The sequence below is a fragment of the Lottia gigantea genome (genome assembly GCF_000327385.1).
Source record: "Lottia gigantea unplaced genomic scaffold LOTGIsca_58, whole genome shotgun sequence".
In the NCBI taxonomy this organism is placed as follows: domain Eukaryota; kingdom Metazoa; phylum Mollusca; class Gastropoda; family Lottiidae; genus Lottia; species Lottia gigantea.
The window spans coordinates 1,535,700-1,553,126 of NW_008709979.1; the positions used below are offsets into that span (position 1 = coordinate 1,535,700).

General features: G+C 31.0%; 3 protein-coding genes across 3 annotated transcripts; 2 read left to right on the plus strand and 1 right to left on the minus strand.

Annotated features, from left to right (window-relative positions):
- Positions 1 to 786: 786 nt before the first annotated feature.
- Positions 787 to 4,230, plus strand: LOTGIDRAFT_166492 (hypothetical protein; the record flags this gene model as incomplete). Its single annotated transcript, XM_009063552.1, has 5 exons — positions 787 to 846; positions 2,197 to 2,263; positions 3,067 to 3,145; positions 3,359 to 3,433; positions 4,035 to 4,230. 5 exons carry the CDS (start codon positions 787 to 789, stop codon positions 4,228 to 4,230), a joined length of 477 nt encoding a protein of 158 aa, XP_009061800.1.
- A 4,445-nt stretch (positions 4,231 to 8,675) lies between these two features.
- On the plus strand, positions 8,676 to 11,115 carry LOTGIDRAFT_127617 (hypothetical protein; the record flags this gene model as incomplete). The annotated part of the gene is made up of 5 exons (XM_009063553.1): positions 8,676 to 8,767; positions 9,003 to 9,078; positions 9,662 to 9,784; positions 10,223 to 10,372; positions 10,954 to 11,115. Coding segments are annotated over 5 exons (603 nt in total), but the record flags the coding sequence as incomplete, so codon positions are not given.
- Positions 11,116 to 11,441: 326 nt separating this feature from the next.
- On the minus strand, positions 11,442 to 15,469 carry LOTGIDRAFT_220073 (hypothetical protein; the record flags this gene model as incomplete). The annotated part of the gene is made up of 9 exons (XM_009063554.1): positions 11,442 to 12,522; positions 12,692 to 12,741; positions 12,978 to 13,085; positions 13,436 to 13,591; positions 13,908 to 13,988; positions 14,075 to 14,164; positions 14,580 to 14,679; positions 14,860 to 15,050; positions 15,406 to 15,469. 9 exons carry the CDS (start codon positions 15,467 to 15,469, stop codon positions 12,439 to 12,441), a joined length of 924 nt encoding a protein of 307 aa, XP_009061802.1. The 3' UTR covers positions 11,442 to 12,438.
- Between the last annotated feature and the right edge of the window lie 1,958 nt (positions 15,470 to 17,427).

Here is a 17,427-nt window from a genome sequence, read left to right on the forward strand (position 1 = left end):
AACAAAGCCTCAAAGTCAAAGGCAAAGCTAATGTCAAACAGGACAAGTGAAAAAAAGAGGACAAGTGAAAAAAAGAGGACAAGTGAAAAAAAAAGTCTGAAAATGACACATTTATTTTCATAAATCTCCTCTCTCTGTAAAAAAAAAGTCATTAAGCATAATTTTTTTAGGCCTAACTTAACCCAAACTGCCACAGACTAAGGCAAATAGATCTACAAAGTACAATCTAGATTAAAGTACCGGTAATAAAGAGATTTCAATTCATACAAAAAGATTTATATTTATAGTAGGAGGTAGTGTCAATTCAAATCGATGGCACTGTCATTGTCGCTAACTAAATCTGACATTTATACATAGTCAGGCAGCTCTACTCTACTGACTAACAGAAAAAACTTCAACAAAGAAGTTGCCAGGTTTCCACAACTAGAAAAAGTCATATTTTCTAAGTAGCCTAGATCTAGTACATTAATAAGTTAAATGTCAAATTACCTGTTTGCCCTTAACTGGAGCTTTAGGTGGCATGATAGTTTAGAAGAGATCAATACAGTTATGAAAACAATTAATGTGTATTTTCTTAAAAAGCCAAGTGGAAAGCTTCATTGGCAACAGCAATGGCGTCTGTTGTTACTATTGACGACACTCATGCGCAAACAGACAACTCCCACAATACTTTTGGCAATATGGTTGACGTTTGACTTCCGGTTGAAATTTCTGAAAAAGGCTGGCAATATAAAATTCTGAATATTTAATCCTTTTGCGCATTGTAAACAAATTCATTCTATACAGATGGATAGTATGGAAGACAGTGGAATTGACAGTGATCACAAAAATCAGATTGAACCTAAGGTACTCGCTTAAGATGAGATTTATTCATTGATTGATTTTCAATTTCATGAATAATATCATTACAGTAGTGTAACCTATTTTCGTGCATATAAGGATTCAATACCGAATTTCGTGAAAGTTAAAAAAACGAAAAAAAAAGTTTATACCTTAGATGTTTCCTCAGATATTCTACAAAATAATGAAAATTGGCTTGTTTCGAATTTCTTTATGAATCCTTCACTTTGACCCATATTTCTTGAGCAACCAACTCGACAACGGCGGCCAAATGCGTCACCTATTTTCGTGTACAATGTTTGATCTATAAATAAGTCTAGAAAAACACGTTGTATGGATACGGGGTGGTATAATTAACTTCTCTTAGTATTTATCTTTAATATCAATTCATTATAACTAGTGACAATTCCTTCAAAGAGCCATGATTTAAAAAAAAAATAGTGACTGACAAAATAAGATACGTAGCGTGATTTATTGCTAAAAGTCACTGAAACAACATAAGAATATGGTCCACTTTGAGTTCGATGGTGTTAAAAAATGGTGACGTTTGGTAATAACTGAAATCCGCCATTTTGTATTTGTCAAAGTATACATTAATATACATTTTACCTTGCTTGAAACTACTGGATTCATTCTACTAACTGATATTGTACAGAAAACCCATGTTTATCAAAACAAACTAATGCGGAGGTCGCGCAAGGTCGATCATGTAAATTATTAAACATTTTCTGAAATCCACAAATAATAGGTTTCCACGAATTAGGTTACCTGACTGTACATTTTACCTTGCTTGAAAATACTGGATTCATTCTACTAGCTGACATTGTAGAGATAACCCATGTTTATCAAAAAAAGCAAATGCGTAGGTCATGCGAGGTCGCACATGTAAATTATTAATTATTTTCGGAGATGCACGAAAAAATAGGTTAGCACGAAATTAGGTTACCCGACTGTATTATTTACTGTACATTGTATTATTACTAATTGTATTATTGCAAGTCCAAAAAAGGCAATAACCTATCATTATTAGAAATGTAATGCTTGAATGATTGTCATTATAACGATGACTACTACAGTACTAAGCCTAGTGTAGAACTACCTCGCATTACATGACTCGCATGAGATGGTAACTTATCTTGTGCTAGCCCCCTGGCCCTGTATATCGAAACATCTGTCTCTAATCCAACCTCTGATAGATATTTGGACAAATGTCTGAAGACAAATAATTCAATAAATATTTGTTCAAAGCTAGACATGATTTTCTTTTAACAATTGTTGTTATATTGAAGCTGGCTCTAAAAAAGTCATACATTCTGATGTGGTGTCTTTACAATTTATACCTTATTGAATTTCCAGTCTAAATTAGATGATAAAGATTACCTGAAAGCTCAAAAGAAACCAAATGAATTGCAGAAGAAGATAGGTAAGGAAATTTAAGTTGAAGTCTTGATCTTCATAAAGATGCTTGATAAAGACCAGAGAAGGCTTGTTGTTTTATTATAGTTAATTCTTGCCTGCAAAACAAATATTTTTATGAATATATCCCTTAGAATGGAAACAAAATCTACATTTGATTTAACCTTTCAAATTCAATACCCTTGTCCCTTAGGTGTTTTTAGGAATTTTAGGTTGTAACATTCTGGTTAAGCAATGTTACAAAAGCACAGGCACAGGCATGTAGGAGTAACCTCTAGTGATAGAGCAATGTTTGTGAAGTTAGTTTAAAAGAATGATATAGAATATTTGAAATGCAAATCCATTATCTTCCGAATCTGAAATATATAAGAAGAATACTGGTTCCAACAGGAACATTAATAACCATGGAAATTATAATAAACATTTTCAATGGTGAAACTGAGGAATTGTCCTATATTGAATGGAAAGGAAAATGGTATTTCATATAAAAAATATATATAATTTAGGGTTGGATCTGAAATTTAGTACTAAGGATTGCTCTTCAATACATTCAATATTATAAATGAAAGAAAATTGTGACATGGCCCTTCATATAGGACATTTTTTCATTTAAAAACAGAATAAGATTTGAAATATAAGAAATGGAACTTGCAAATTTTTAAGTGAAAATAATTTCTGCTATTAAGGTGACAACCTTACATGATCAGCTTAAATTGCTTATTTGTCTTGTCACATGATAAAGCCAAGTTAATATCCCTAAAACCATAACAAAATCTATATTTATTTCTGAAATAATTAATCAATTTTCAGAAAAGCATCGTGAAATAGCTAGAAGAGCACAAAAGGCCATAGACCAGCAACCCAAAAAAACGTTCTTAACAAGAAACAGGTAATTAAAAATCAATAAATACTTTTGATGATTCAGGAGGTTGCTCAGACAATTGCATTCCAAATAGTGCCATGATATATCAGACAGAAATGAAGATCATGTTTTACTTTGTTAAAAGGTACAGTACCTTGACGCTTTGTTCGTAATAGTATAGCAATAGGTCTATTACAAACCGATGCTGGCTTATAAGTATTATTTATATAATTGTTACAGGGTACCCATACAGGCAATGAACCAAGATACACCTAGTCCAGATCAACAGCCATTAGTTGCTATAATGAGTGACAGGTTAGTTTGCCATAGAATCATATATTTATTTTAAATTTGAGGAACTCAAACAAGCAATCGAAAGTCGTGGAAGGAAGTGGTAAACAAGATTTTCTCGCATTAATGGTGGGAAATGGTTTTCTACAAGTCTTGTTTAATTTTTATACGCCCACATCTTTCTTTGTGGACGTATATTGTTGGCACCCCTGTCCGTCCGTACGACGGTCTGTCCGTCAACATTTGCTTGTAAACGATCAAAACACTAGATTTTTTGATGGAATCAAATAAAATTCGGTATGTGTATATATATTCATAAAACGAAGATCAAGCTCGAATTTGAGCTATTTTCGACTGTTAGAAGCAGAGTTATTGCCCTTGCTGCAAAAATCTTGAATATGCTATCTTAGTTTTGAACCAATTTTGATGAAACTTAAGATGGATGTTTCCTTTTTACCATCGGCATGCCATGGTGGGCGTATATGGCTGTGGTCCACTATCTTTAATTACAGCGTGCCTTGTAAACATGTGAAATAAGATTATCATTATTATAAAAGAATTTTAAAGTATGGTAGCATTAAAGTATTAAAATGCAGAGAATAACACATCTATTAATTTTTTATAGTGAAGAAGATGAATTTGATGTGCCTCGAATGTCTAAAGCTGCTCATAAAGAAATTACAGAACAATTAATAAAAGATGGTTATAATTTAGATCTAGAACCTGATGATGAAGATTTAGATTTAATACCACCTAGACCTCTACATGAACGTTATTCTTGTTGTCAGTCAAATACCCCTACTAATTGTTCTATACAATGAGCTGATTCTAGCATTAGGTCTTTATTTAATTACGCTGCAATTAACAAGATAAGATTATTCTAGGCAAATGCAAGATTCTTGACATTTTCTTCAAGGGAAGTCACTTTGTTTTCTTGTGAAGGGAATGATGTGGGATTAAACCTTTAACCAATTCCTGATGCAGCTTTTATGAACCAAGTACCTAATCTAGAAAAAAATGTCTTTCAAGAAATTTGTGCTCTTTGCTTAACATCACAGCATTTCTTTATCAATCATACTCAATTGATAAATGTTATTATGTACCAATCTAGTCATACATAAAGCTTTGGGCTCTGATAAGCCTTATGCGTGAAACTACTTTAATGTTTTCATCGAATAATTCACTAAGATGGTTCTCTTGGCCATTTCAATAGATAAATTCCTTTATAAAAGAAATCCTCTTTCCTTTATCGTTTTTTCTCCTTTCATCATTAAACACCACCTGTCTTTCCAATGCTTTTGATTGCATTCCATCATACTATATTCAATCAAAATATAGGGAGAATAGATGTGTTGTACTAGCTATAGAGAGATTTATGTGATATTATTAATAAACAGATAAAATGAAAGAGAAATCCTATATATATTGTGCAAGATTGTTACTCACTAAGTATTATTTTAATTTAATACAATATCTCATACTATATTCTTATCTTCCAGTGGTAATTAGCATATTTTAAGTAATAATTGTTTTGATTATTTTACACATTTTCCACATATACTAAAGAAATATTTGAATTAATGTTCTTAAGAGTTCTAGTTGTCTAAATGTGTGCTTTATCATCAGACAGTGCTCAGTTTAGGTTAGAACATCATCGTATCTGAGTTATGTTTTCCTTTTTAATGACATAGCTGTTCATAAGATACGGACCTGAAATGATAATGGTTTTCATTTTCTCATCATGTTCTTGTTAAATCACAGCATAAGTAGCTTTTGATCTTGAAAAGTGAATATTTAAAATCAGAAGAAAGTAGTGAATTGTTATTAAAATATAACTGAACTATTAACGTTGTATAGTGTGTGTTCTTGTAATTTATGTGGCATGCCATGCTTAGGTACACCTCTGATACTCATCACTGTATTATACTCTCCATATACACACAGTATCATTTGCTGGGTCTAACTACTAAAGCACCAGATATTCGTATATATTTGTTTTTCTAAAACTAATTTATAAGTCATTTAAGGGAGTTTGAGCCTTGTATTGATAGATTTCAATTACATTAATATATCATTGCATAATAACTTAAAATACATACATATGTGTCTTTTATGTGCCTGTCAACACAAAAGATTATTCTTGTACTTGCCTTAGATGCTTGATTGATCTCAATTTCATTTAAGGTAACACTTTCAGAAGAATGTAAATCCAATATGCTGTGGTTCATTTAAAATTATTACAAAAGATAAAATTGAGCATTGCATAATCAGATGACCCAGTAAATATAAACATGACTATATATTCCTTTAATTGCAATGTGCCATATGGGTGTAATTTTACATGATACTTATATTGTTATTATTATCATATTGAATCTATCTGGTATGATTTGTTTTGATGTTTTCTAATATGACATTGACAGAACAGGTACTATTTACCTGAATAAAACACTAAGATATATGGATATACTATTTCTGCATTTATTACATACTACATTTTGGAACACATGCAGGTAACATTATCAAGTAAAACGTAGTATGTCATAAATGCAGTAATAGTATATCCATATATCTTAGTGTCTTATTGTAATCTTCCTACTTCTATATGTCTTATAAACAATAAAACTATTTATCTATGTTAGAACCATGACTAAAATATAAGATATGTATTATTTGTTATCATCTCATACTAAGATCTTCCATCTTTATTGATCTGTTGTAAAGAAATCCTGTTTTACTGTCTCTAAATTCATTGTAAGATATCTGTTTAGATAAATTGTGTGTGAACGTAAGATAAATATCTCAAATATATTCTTCTGTTCAGTATTACAATAGGATATTTGTTTTTGTTTAGCTTTAAGAAACTAATATTTTCAATATTTTGTTAACAGTATTATGTTTTAATTTATTTTTTATTAATTGTACTAATCAACATAGTTAACCACTAATTTCTGCCCAAGAGAAATAATTATTAGGATAGTATTTATTTATATGTGACAATTGTTGGTCAGATTTTTTTTTATTTAGTGATGATCTTAAAGAACTGGGTGGTAGATACTATGTTTCATTTTGATTAGGATTGTGTGTAGGAAATGAAAAGATTTAATGCCGTTAAAGGTCAATTTTCAAAAGAAAATTGTGCTCAGTTGGATTTTCACTTGTGAATTAATTGAGAGCTGTATTAAATAAAGAAAGGTCTCTGTTCTCTACTAGGTGATTTCAATTTCAGAAGTGGCGTCTGGTTCCCCTACAAATTAAAACAATTATACTATATTGAGTTTAAACTATTGTCACTATCCGGTTGATATTAACATTCTATGTGCAATTATTACTGAAATTTTGTATAATCATCTGTGTTAACTTTCCTGTGAGTTAATAACTTGAAGAGTGATGACAATTTAGACTTGGGGAAACTGTCCAATTCTTATCATGAAAAGATATATTTAGTAAAATTCATTCAATAACAGTATTATTAACATGGTATTAGGTTGAATTATTTGTTATTAATTAAAGAGTATTTATGTATGTGAGTATGAATGGAGATGGTTTAAAGTATGTTTGTTAATTTTGTTTATGTGGCTTGTGGTATTGTTTCATTGTTCATTCCATCATGTATTTCTTATACTAACCCATTTTAGGGTTTTGTTGTTATTTTTTTTCCTTTTGGTTCTGTAGCAAATAAAAATATATACTTTAATGCTTTTTATCTACGTAATTTATTCACCTATGTTATTTTAGGGATATTTATATAATTAAAAATGTGATGAACTTTGTCTAAAAATTGTTTTTACGCTGTCTATTCTGTTCTCTTTCTAAATGAATTTAACTCTTCTTTCAACTTTACTCTCTGATCTCAATCAGCATCATTGATAATAAAGATGTTTATTTTCAACATTTTTTTGTATGTCTTGCCTCTTCAACAGAAAGTCATAGTTTTGCACCATATTAGTCATAGCCTTACAATTAGGCAGGATATTATACACAGGTGTGCCCTTTTTCTTTTGTAAGAACTATCAACTCATGCATTTCATAGCATTGAATTAAACATAGTTGTTTTAGAACTTGATTTATCTGTATTGTTTTCCTTGTTGTTTGTAACAGGATTCCTAGCAGTTGACACAGATTGACAATCAGGTTATCTTTGCGTGGGAGATTGGCTTAGACCATAGGCTTATAGAGTTCTTATTTATTAATCTGGCTCAGACCATGCTACTTTGACAGAAATTGACATGAGAAAGCATTAACTGTGTTGGGATTGATTGATGACCAATAATTTCTTTAGTCTGAAATGAAAAAATGTCAGATCTATTTATAGATCAGGCTATAAATGTGCCATAGATGATTATGGTGAATGACATGAGAGAACATCTTGGAATAAACCTTTATTATAGTGCCATACAGTTGTTGAACTCTTTGGATGTAGTCAAAAATTATTTTAGTCTCTGATACCTAGACATCTAAAGAGGGACTGGATGATAGAAGCTACCGGAAATGAAAGTGAAAGTTTCCCGCGAGAAATAAAATAGAGCGATTACGTTTTCTCTTCAACAAGACTTGCACTTCGGTTAATAACTCAATAAATGTAAGTAAAGCTGCCACAGTCACTGTTACCATTATTACTATTTGGAACTAGATTTATTCTTATTATTATACTTATCCATTCTTATTTCTTGTGCCATAAATCTTTTATTTTGATGCTACTTGTTTGATTGTATAATTATTTACCAGGACTGTTGATTTGGTTATCTTTTCCATACGTGGCTGGCAGTAGCAGGGCAGCTCAAAGGACTGAGGATAAACATCCTCTGCTGGACATCATTATGTGTCCCTGTATGTACTTCTAAATGAAAAGTTTGGCACTACTTGTAATTTTTTTATGTAAGTTTATTAAAAGTATTTTGAGATTGCCTTCTTTTACAGATCAACAGAAAAATATAAACCAGTAGTGACAGCTTAACACCAGAGAAGATGGAAACCATACCATTAGAAATGGATGATATATTTGGTGACGAAAATGAAGAAGAAGATAATTATCCGCGGCCATTACCTGATTTACCAGAAGAATTAGAACCAACACAAAATACAGACTTGAATGTAGATGCAGGTTTGTGTAATAACTACCTTCTAAAAAATAGGCCAGTTGTTTGAAAAATAAATCATATTTTTAATAAATGATTAAAGATTTATGATATTAAATGAACATTGTAATTGTCACATCTACTACAGTTGCCAGACCCAAATAATGTAAGTCTAATTTTTTTCTGAAGAAAATGATGCTGTGTTGTCCAAGTTGAAAGATATGAAAGGTGCTGCAAAGAAAATAGTGAGACGTCCTATACCAAAACTTGATGCTAAAAGGTAAAATTATTTAATGATTTTAGAATGAAAAATATTCTTAAAATCCATCATAGCTGATTTGGAAAAAGAGTCTTTTCATTGGATATATTCAGAATATCAGAAAAAGAAGCATATTTACCGAGCAAGTGTTATATTTTGGCTGATCAATTTTCAGTGCCTGTCTTTATGCAAATTTTAGAAATATTCCAATAACTATTTCTATAGATAACTATTAATTGAAACTATTTCTTCGTAGGTTAACAGGTGATAGAGGTATACCAATATTACCGAAGCTATTTGAAGACATAAAATTTAAAGGAAAGGGGCATGAGGTAACTTCATTTTATTTTTCAGTTTGCTGAGCATATTATACAGCCAATCCAAAGACTATTAAAAGAAACCTGTTACTCAGAAAATATTAAAACTACTATGAAAAGTGTATTTTATTTTAAATGATTGTGTTTCGATATATAATTTTGCAAGTCTGATAAGCAGGAATGGTTTTGGACCCAATCTGTTTGCAGAAAACTCATTTGAATATTATTCTGCCATCAGGCAGCAAGGAAGCAATTGTGCCTCACTGCTATCATGGTTAATCTGCTAGCTATGCGAATTTTTGAACTATGAGACTTGAACTTTTCAAATATGAGACTCTTGTACATTTAAACTATGAGACTCTTGTACTTATAAACTATCAGACTCTTGTACTTATAAACTATCAGACTCTTTTCCTTTTGAACTATGAGACTCCTGTACATTTAAACTATGAGACTCTTGTACTTTTGATCCATCAGACTCTTGTACTTTTGAACTATAAGATTCATGTTGTGATGTTTAGCGTACCAGGATTTTTAAGACTGAAAGGAATTCAATCGAGCTTATGGATAATTTACTTAATTATACTTGTAACTTTAGATGCAAGATTTAAAGTTAATAATGGATAAATTAGAACATTGGGGGCATAGATTGTTCCCTAAATTACCTTTTGATGAAGTTTTAGAAAGAGTTGAAAAACTTGGATCCAAGAAAGAAGTACAGGTAGGATCAAAAACATATTTTATTGTTGTAGTGTACTTAATACCAATGAATGTTTTGGTCGACCAAGTTGGCATAAAATATTACTATTACTATATTACTCTTTTCTGAGTGCTGCCTTATTTTAGTTTTTTTCTGATCCAAAGCTATGATTACTGTACAATTCTTTAAAAATAAATGACTTAGATAAAATAACAAAACAAAATTGTACTATAAGTACAATCAGGCTGCAGCTGACAGAGGAATTAAACCATTACCATGCAGCATTAAGAAAATTAGTGTCTTTGGACATTTAAACTAACAAACTTAAACAGATGACTATGTGTTTGTTTGTATCTTCTTTTCTTGTCGTCTACAGTTTCTATTTAGAATATGAGCTATGTTCTAGAAATATATTGTCTATCTGTTATATATTAAAATTCTTGATATTTTACTGAACAGACTTGTATCAAGAAAATGAGACAAGATATGCCAATATTAGATGAAGATTTTATTGGAGATAAAAATGAAGAGGAAACAGAAGAAATAAATGGAAATAAAGATAATGCCACTGATAAGCAGGTAGAAAAATTCAAAATGTCTAAATGTTTTGTTCTGAATGAGATCATATATTCCTGGATACATTGTCAAATTCCAGAGCCTGTTTCTTAAATATTACTTTGGCATGGAAGCTTTAGTTTTATTGGTAGGGATTGAATTTGATTAGATTCCTTAGAAGATATTTTGAATAATTAAAATTATTCCTTTCTGGCAATAATGGCCAGTTGGTTAATTTATCACTGAAATCTTGATGTTGTTACTGTAGGTTGATGATTTAGATGCAGAAGAAGCGTTTGATGAAATGATGAGACAAGAAGCTAGTCAAAGACCTCAACCTACACAAGATAAACAAAAATCACCTTCAAAATCACAATCTGCTAATGTAAGTGACAAAAAATCTTTTGAGATACTTTTGTTGGAAATATGGTACTCTAAAAGTGAAAAGATCGAGGGAATATCCTAATGCTATACTGCCAATTTCTCTCAAGATAATAAAGATAAAGACACTCCTGCCCATGCTTTTGAGAGTCTGCCTTGTGTTGACTTTCATTACCTTCTACTTAATTTCAAAGTAATTGTCTTCCTAGGACAAAGGCTGAATATTTATAATTTGTGTTGAAATTCTTTTCTAGGAACTGTCCGAAGACCAGATAGAAAGGATAGAGAGAAATAAAAGATTAGCTATGGAGAAACGCCTAGCAAGACTAGAGCAAAAGCCAACAGGTATGATTTACTACAACAAAATAACAATTCATTGGATTGAGTGTGAATTTTCTGAGATTTTGAGAAAGTAATGTTGATAATATTAACTTCATAATAGTTCGCAACTGTTTGCCAGAAGTCATTCATATATGTGTAACTTTTCAAACCTTTAATCAGTCTGGTCCTTCATCCACCAACAAAAAATTACCATGAAAGATTTTGCTATTGTTACCACTACCACACCACACCGCCGGATAGCATGTTTAATACTGGCCTGAAAGTGACAACAGTATGAGCTTCTATGGAAGGTTTTGTTGATATGCAAGAGAGCCTTGTGTCAGATTCTGTAGGCTGGCAGGACATCTATTTCCTTTATTTTGTTTTAGGTTCACCATCTACCAAACCACCAGTTACTCCTGTTGTAGATGATTCAAATAATTCTCAAACATGTACATCTGTTTCTGCACCAGAAGATGTCAGTGAACTAGGGGATCGAAATATTTCCAATTCTGCAAGTTCTTCAGTTGAGACTTTGGCACAATCAGAATCTACAAATGATAAAATCTTAGAGAAACTGACAGTTAGTGAATCTGTTCATAATTCTGGTGAACAAGACAGTATTTCAGATTACAAGATTAACAAAGACATGGATGTTGATATGGTAACAAATGTTAGTGAAGCCATTAGATCTACAACAGACACTCAACCAAAATCAAAAACAACAAGTGAACAGGATTCAATCAACAACACTGGGAAAGAAAAGGACATTGACAAATTAACAAATTCTAAAGACCAAGAAATATCAGAAACTATTAAAGATGACAATATAAGTAAGGAGCAAGAATGTGAAACTAAGGACAGTGACGAAGATATTGCCATGGAAACGGATGAACAACAAACAACAGAAGAGATATTAAATGATTTAGATGATATATAAGACACTGTTAACAAAATATATTACTTGATCCTCAGATGTCTGAAGGTGAGCCATTGATTAGTTGAAATGTGTTAAGAAGTATTTCATTGTGCATAATTTTGATTTTACTCATAGTGTGAAGGCAATTGAATATCAACAAAACTGACTAATATTCTGATATTTTTATTGACACAATGATGAAACTTGTACAAATATGAACATGATTAAATATATCTTGATTATATAAGTTAATGTTACATCATTTTTATCTTAATTGCTATTCATTTGACACAAATATACAGGATGCTTTTAACTGAATTCTGGAATTGGCTAATCATATCACAGTTTTTCAATTGTATTCATGAATATTGTTGACATGATATAACTGCAACAGAACAGGAACAGTTAATGTATCTGTCACTAATTGCCCAAACTGCACTATCAGTGACCTGCAATGGTCATCATTATAAATCAATGGTTTAAATAATTCTAGTCCAAACTAAATTCCATTATCATCACTGTCTGTTAAACCATCTATATCATCATCATCACCACCTATAGCTTTCCAAAATGATATTGCTACCTGTAAAAATAAATAGATGTAACTAGCTAGCTATTGATCTGTTTAATTTATTAAGTTCATTTCATTTTGAGTTAGTGATGGAAAAATGTTCTTGGGACAAAATGATTTAAGTCAGAACTGACAGGAATACTAAAGTAGTAGGAATATGAAGCATCATAAGAACACTTACTTTTTCAGCATAAGCTTTTCTCTCACTTTGTGGTAAAGATTCTGCTTTATCTAAATTGAAAAAAAAAGATATGAATTTCAATTAATTGAATTAAGAAAGTCTAGTGCCTACATATTTGTAGCAAAAGTGATACTGTATATGTTTTACTGTACATAAAATATAGAGCATGTATTGTCACATTTGACTGTCTTTACCTGCTCATACACTTAACAGCACTCCTCTGGACAGATTTTCACTGTGTAAAAAAAAAATGAAATTAAGTTAGAAATCAAGTTCACTGATTTACCTTTCATGACTTTTAACTTCTCAAATAATTGTTCAAAATTTTCTTCATCTTGAGTATCATCCCCAAGAGCAGTAAGAATAGACCTGTCATTATCTGTTATCATACTATCTAGAAAGCATTTATTAGAGCATTAAAAACTGTTTTTCAAAATTCATTTTGTGACCACTTAATTCTTTCATTAATAGACCGGTTAAAAGTGTTTCAGTAAAATAGTTAAGATTCTCATCGTCATGTCCTTCATCAATTTTATCAGGTTTTTTTTGGGATGAGTCTTCTGAAAGACTAGCCATTTGCATCCTACCATAACAAAATAGACATCACAGATTTCACAATAACAAAATAGACATCACATACTCCTACCATAACAAAATAGACATCACAGATAGAGATTTTCTACTTGCCTATTCTTTCTTCTTTTGGTTGTGATTTTTGTATTACAGAACTTGTACTTTGTTTACATGGTTGTACATTGTCTCCACTGGCAGTATTAGTGTTAGTAGTATCACTGGCTTTATCAATCTCAGTATCTTCTTCATTACTTGTAGATAATGCTTTAGATTCAGATTCTTCCCTCATTAATTCTTTTATATATGGACTCCGAACATCTGGATTTTCTGGAAGGATATGCACTCAAAAAAGTAAAATCTAAAATGTTCTGATCTCTTATGGTTTCTTCATCCCTGCTATTTTGAAATATGGATTGCAACATTGACTGTAAATTCTTCTTAGGACTTCAATATAATCACTTCGACAAAAGACTATCAAGTCAAATTTTTAGTTTAGGATAGCTATTGAAAATGGTAACATTGGTAAATATTTTGATATTTGTAAAAACTGACTCAAGACCTTTAAGAGATCGAAACAGAAATGTTTAAATTTGTATAATATCTTTGATATATTTAATTTTGAAAATCTACATAATTAATATACCTTTCATCTGTAAATTTGACCATGTATGTGAATGTAGGGCTTGAATAATTCTTTTAATTCCAGTTGTTTCAGCAAACTCATCTAAAAAAAAAAAAATTCACATCCATTTTTGAAAGTTTTTGAAAATTATATCATGCTGGAAAGTTTATAAACAAAGAGACATTTACCTTCACTATCACTAGTTTCTTCGGGTTGGAGCTCTACCAATTCAAAATTATTATCTAAACACCAGTTCTGTATTGTTAACCTCTTAATAGCTGAAATATATTATTGATTAGATAATATATACTCTGAACTCCCAGTGTACAATGTTAACATGGTGATGTCACCTGGTAAATATTTTGTAATTATATGGACGGTAGAGAGGCTGCTAATGTTAAAGGAGTAAACAGATAATAGCAACCGTTTCAATTTTTCAAAGTACCAAATTTTCCTTTGGTCTGAAGATTTAACTTAAATCAAGACTTTAGTTCAAATTTCAATAGATGAGTTCATTAGTTAGAACTTTTGAGAGTAGATTTGCTCAGTAATGTTTGTTCAGTTTGTTCAGTAATAAAATTTTGAACATTAATGATGGATTTGGTAATGTATTGCTAATTGAATGCAGACAGATGAAGTGGAAATGAGTCCATCTGCTACAAACACACATAAACTCTTCAATCACAGACTTACTTTTGGTATCTGTAGCTGTATTACAAACTAGTAATTTAATATCAACTTCCAGCTGGTCTATAAACGGTAACCATGATTCTACATTCTTTAAACCTTTCTCCTAAAACACAGATAATTATTTTTATCTAACCTGTGCAAGTGAGAGCATATCCTAACAAAAAGTGTATCTAGAGGAACTAGATGCTTTAAGTTCAATGCCAAATGTCACTGCAATGAAAGAAAATTACATCAACCCAAAATCTTAATTACTTTTGTCAAGTAAAATGTTGGGTGGACTTACCTGATCATTATCAAAATGAACTATAAAAGCTTGAACAGATTCAGCAAAATTCTGATCACCTATGGTTCGCTTTTCTGTAGTACATAAGTGTATAGTTGCTGTATAATATTTTGTATTGACATCCCAGCTGTAAGCCTGAATATCATCACATATATTAATATGTGGTGGTAGTTCTGATATATTTAATATTCCTGTCAAAAAAAAAGCCATTATAAATTTCCTTTTATCAACAGATTGATATGACTGTTATTAAATTGATAGTTATGTTTATTTGAAAAAATAATACAATATTTTTCACAAAATGAACTCAAGAGTTCAAATACATTCATTTATCGGAGACATTTAAAAAAAAAAAAAAACATTTTCACTTTTGGTGAGGGTGGCTGTCCATAAAATAGGCAATTAAAAGTCTAAACAAACAGAAATGGACATTAAAATACACGTCAAGCATATATATCTTGAAGATGATGACTCAAACGACCATTTTCACTTTGGTTGTTCGGAATGTATCATTTTCACTTCATTTGCTACAAGGTTAAATCATACTTTTTATAAATTCGTCCGTTTGAAAACTGGAACAAGAAGCGAACAGTGCACAGGGCGCGGCCATACTTGTTCATTATTGTGTAGTACGTCACAGGTTTGTGGTGTTTACATTAGTTGCCGCGATACGTCAGGAAAAGTGGAGACTTAATTTTCTGCCTTTCTGCATTAAGTTTTTCTCTGCAAGAAATGGCTCTGTAACATTTATATCATTACATAAAAGCTTGATTTAGGATGCCAGTAATGACTGAAGTGGATACAAAACCAGAAGATGTTGGACACATTTTAGTAAAGGTATGGCATTGTTAGAAATAGAATAATTATCTTCTCTACTGTTTTACGTCAGTTATTCAATCATTGCCAGTACTAGGTAATAAACACTCTTATAATTTGGTTGATTTGTTTTAGCCTATATGATACTAACTTTTTATTCAATATATAGACAAGAGCTATTTCTCATTTATGTTAGTTTAGATTAGGCTACCATCATTATGCCAATTAAGAATAAATTAGCCTTGCCTTCGTCCTTTGGATCATGATGAGCTAAATTTGTCACACAGGTGACAGAGATGAGACAGGATAGAGCTGACAGCAGAGTTGGAACCTTAGATTGTCCTACTCCACAACAAATTCCCATTAGTCTACTTCATATGATGTTTTTACAGGTCCAAGATGATTTACGTCTGTTACGAGAGAAGTTATTGGCTCAAGGAGATGGTGAAACTATTAATATATCAGAGGTGGAAGCAGCTCTATCAAATACTGAAAAGGGACTTCAGGTAATAGGAAAAATAATGTAAATAACAAAAGTGGAATACAAACAGGGGCAAACAGGTAGATTTGAAAAGGCATTGTAAACTTTTTTTAATTTTTAACAAGTAAACTTTGAACTGTTCAGTAGTTAACTTTACAAATTGTTGTATGCTTATTTGATATTTTCAAGTTACAACCATAGATTCATAAAATTTGATTGTTTTGAAATTTCAGAGAAGAACAGAAGAAGTTGTGCACCATTTAGATAATCGTATACAAACATTTAGTTTAAGTAATGATTATCAAGTAGCTGTAGAGTCAACCTGGGATTTAAAGACTAATGATAGATCTGATGTTATCAATAGAACATCTTATTTATCACGGTAAGGAAAGAACAATGTTTCCCTGAAATTATTATCAGAAGCTTTAAAAAAACAGTACAAAAATTGAATGAATTCAAGGAGTATCAGTCTTAATTTTGGTAGCTGTGTGATTTGGTGTCTTTGGACAATTCATCTTTTTTCATTATTCCAGTCGACACAGATGAAATGGGTAGGGTTAATTAGAGAAACATCAATGCCAAGAGGTTGTTTTTTCCGGAAGATAGGATCTGTTATTATCCTTGTTTTTTTTCTTGCTATGTTGTCAGTGGTAATGCTATGCTTTTATATTGTAACTTTTAACTGTAGAGATGTTAATAGGAAGCCTCAACCACCATCAGTATTATTTTCTAATAAACAAAATGTTCAGTTACAAGGTTTGACCCCAGGTCAACAGGCAAGTGTATTTTAACACGTTGTTTTCAGACCCTTAATATTTTACACAGAAAATAAGGAGATATTTTGTTTTAGATTGTCATCAGATGTGTGATAGAAATTGACTTGCAAAATGTGCAACAATTGTTGAATAAACCATTGCTCTGTGCAATATTCATTTTAAAATTCCTCAACAGATAGAAAAAGGCCAATGTAGAATGTAAATTCTCTTGTTTTACTCCATTTAAAAAAAACAACTAGTTTTCCAAATTTCTTCACCGAATTAAAACAACAGAATTTATCTGGCATTTACTAAGAGAGAGTAAAAATCAAGGTGATATTTTTTGAATTTCAGATGAAACAGCAACGTAATCTGAGAGCTATGTTTAATCCACATAATCAATTAAACAGAAATGTAATGCAAGATAATTTTGGTGTTCAGTTACCATTGATTCAAGATAAACGGGATCATAAGGTAATATTACACTTAATATATCTTTCCATTGCAGACTTTATG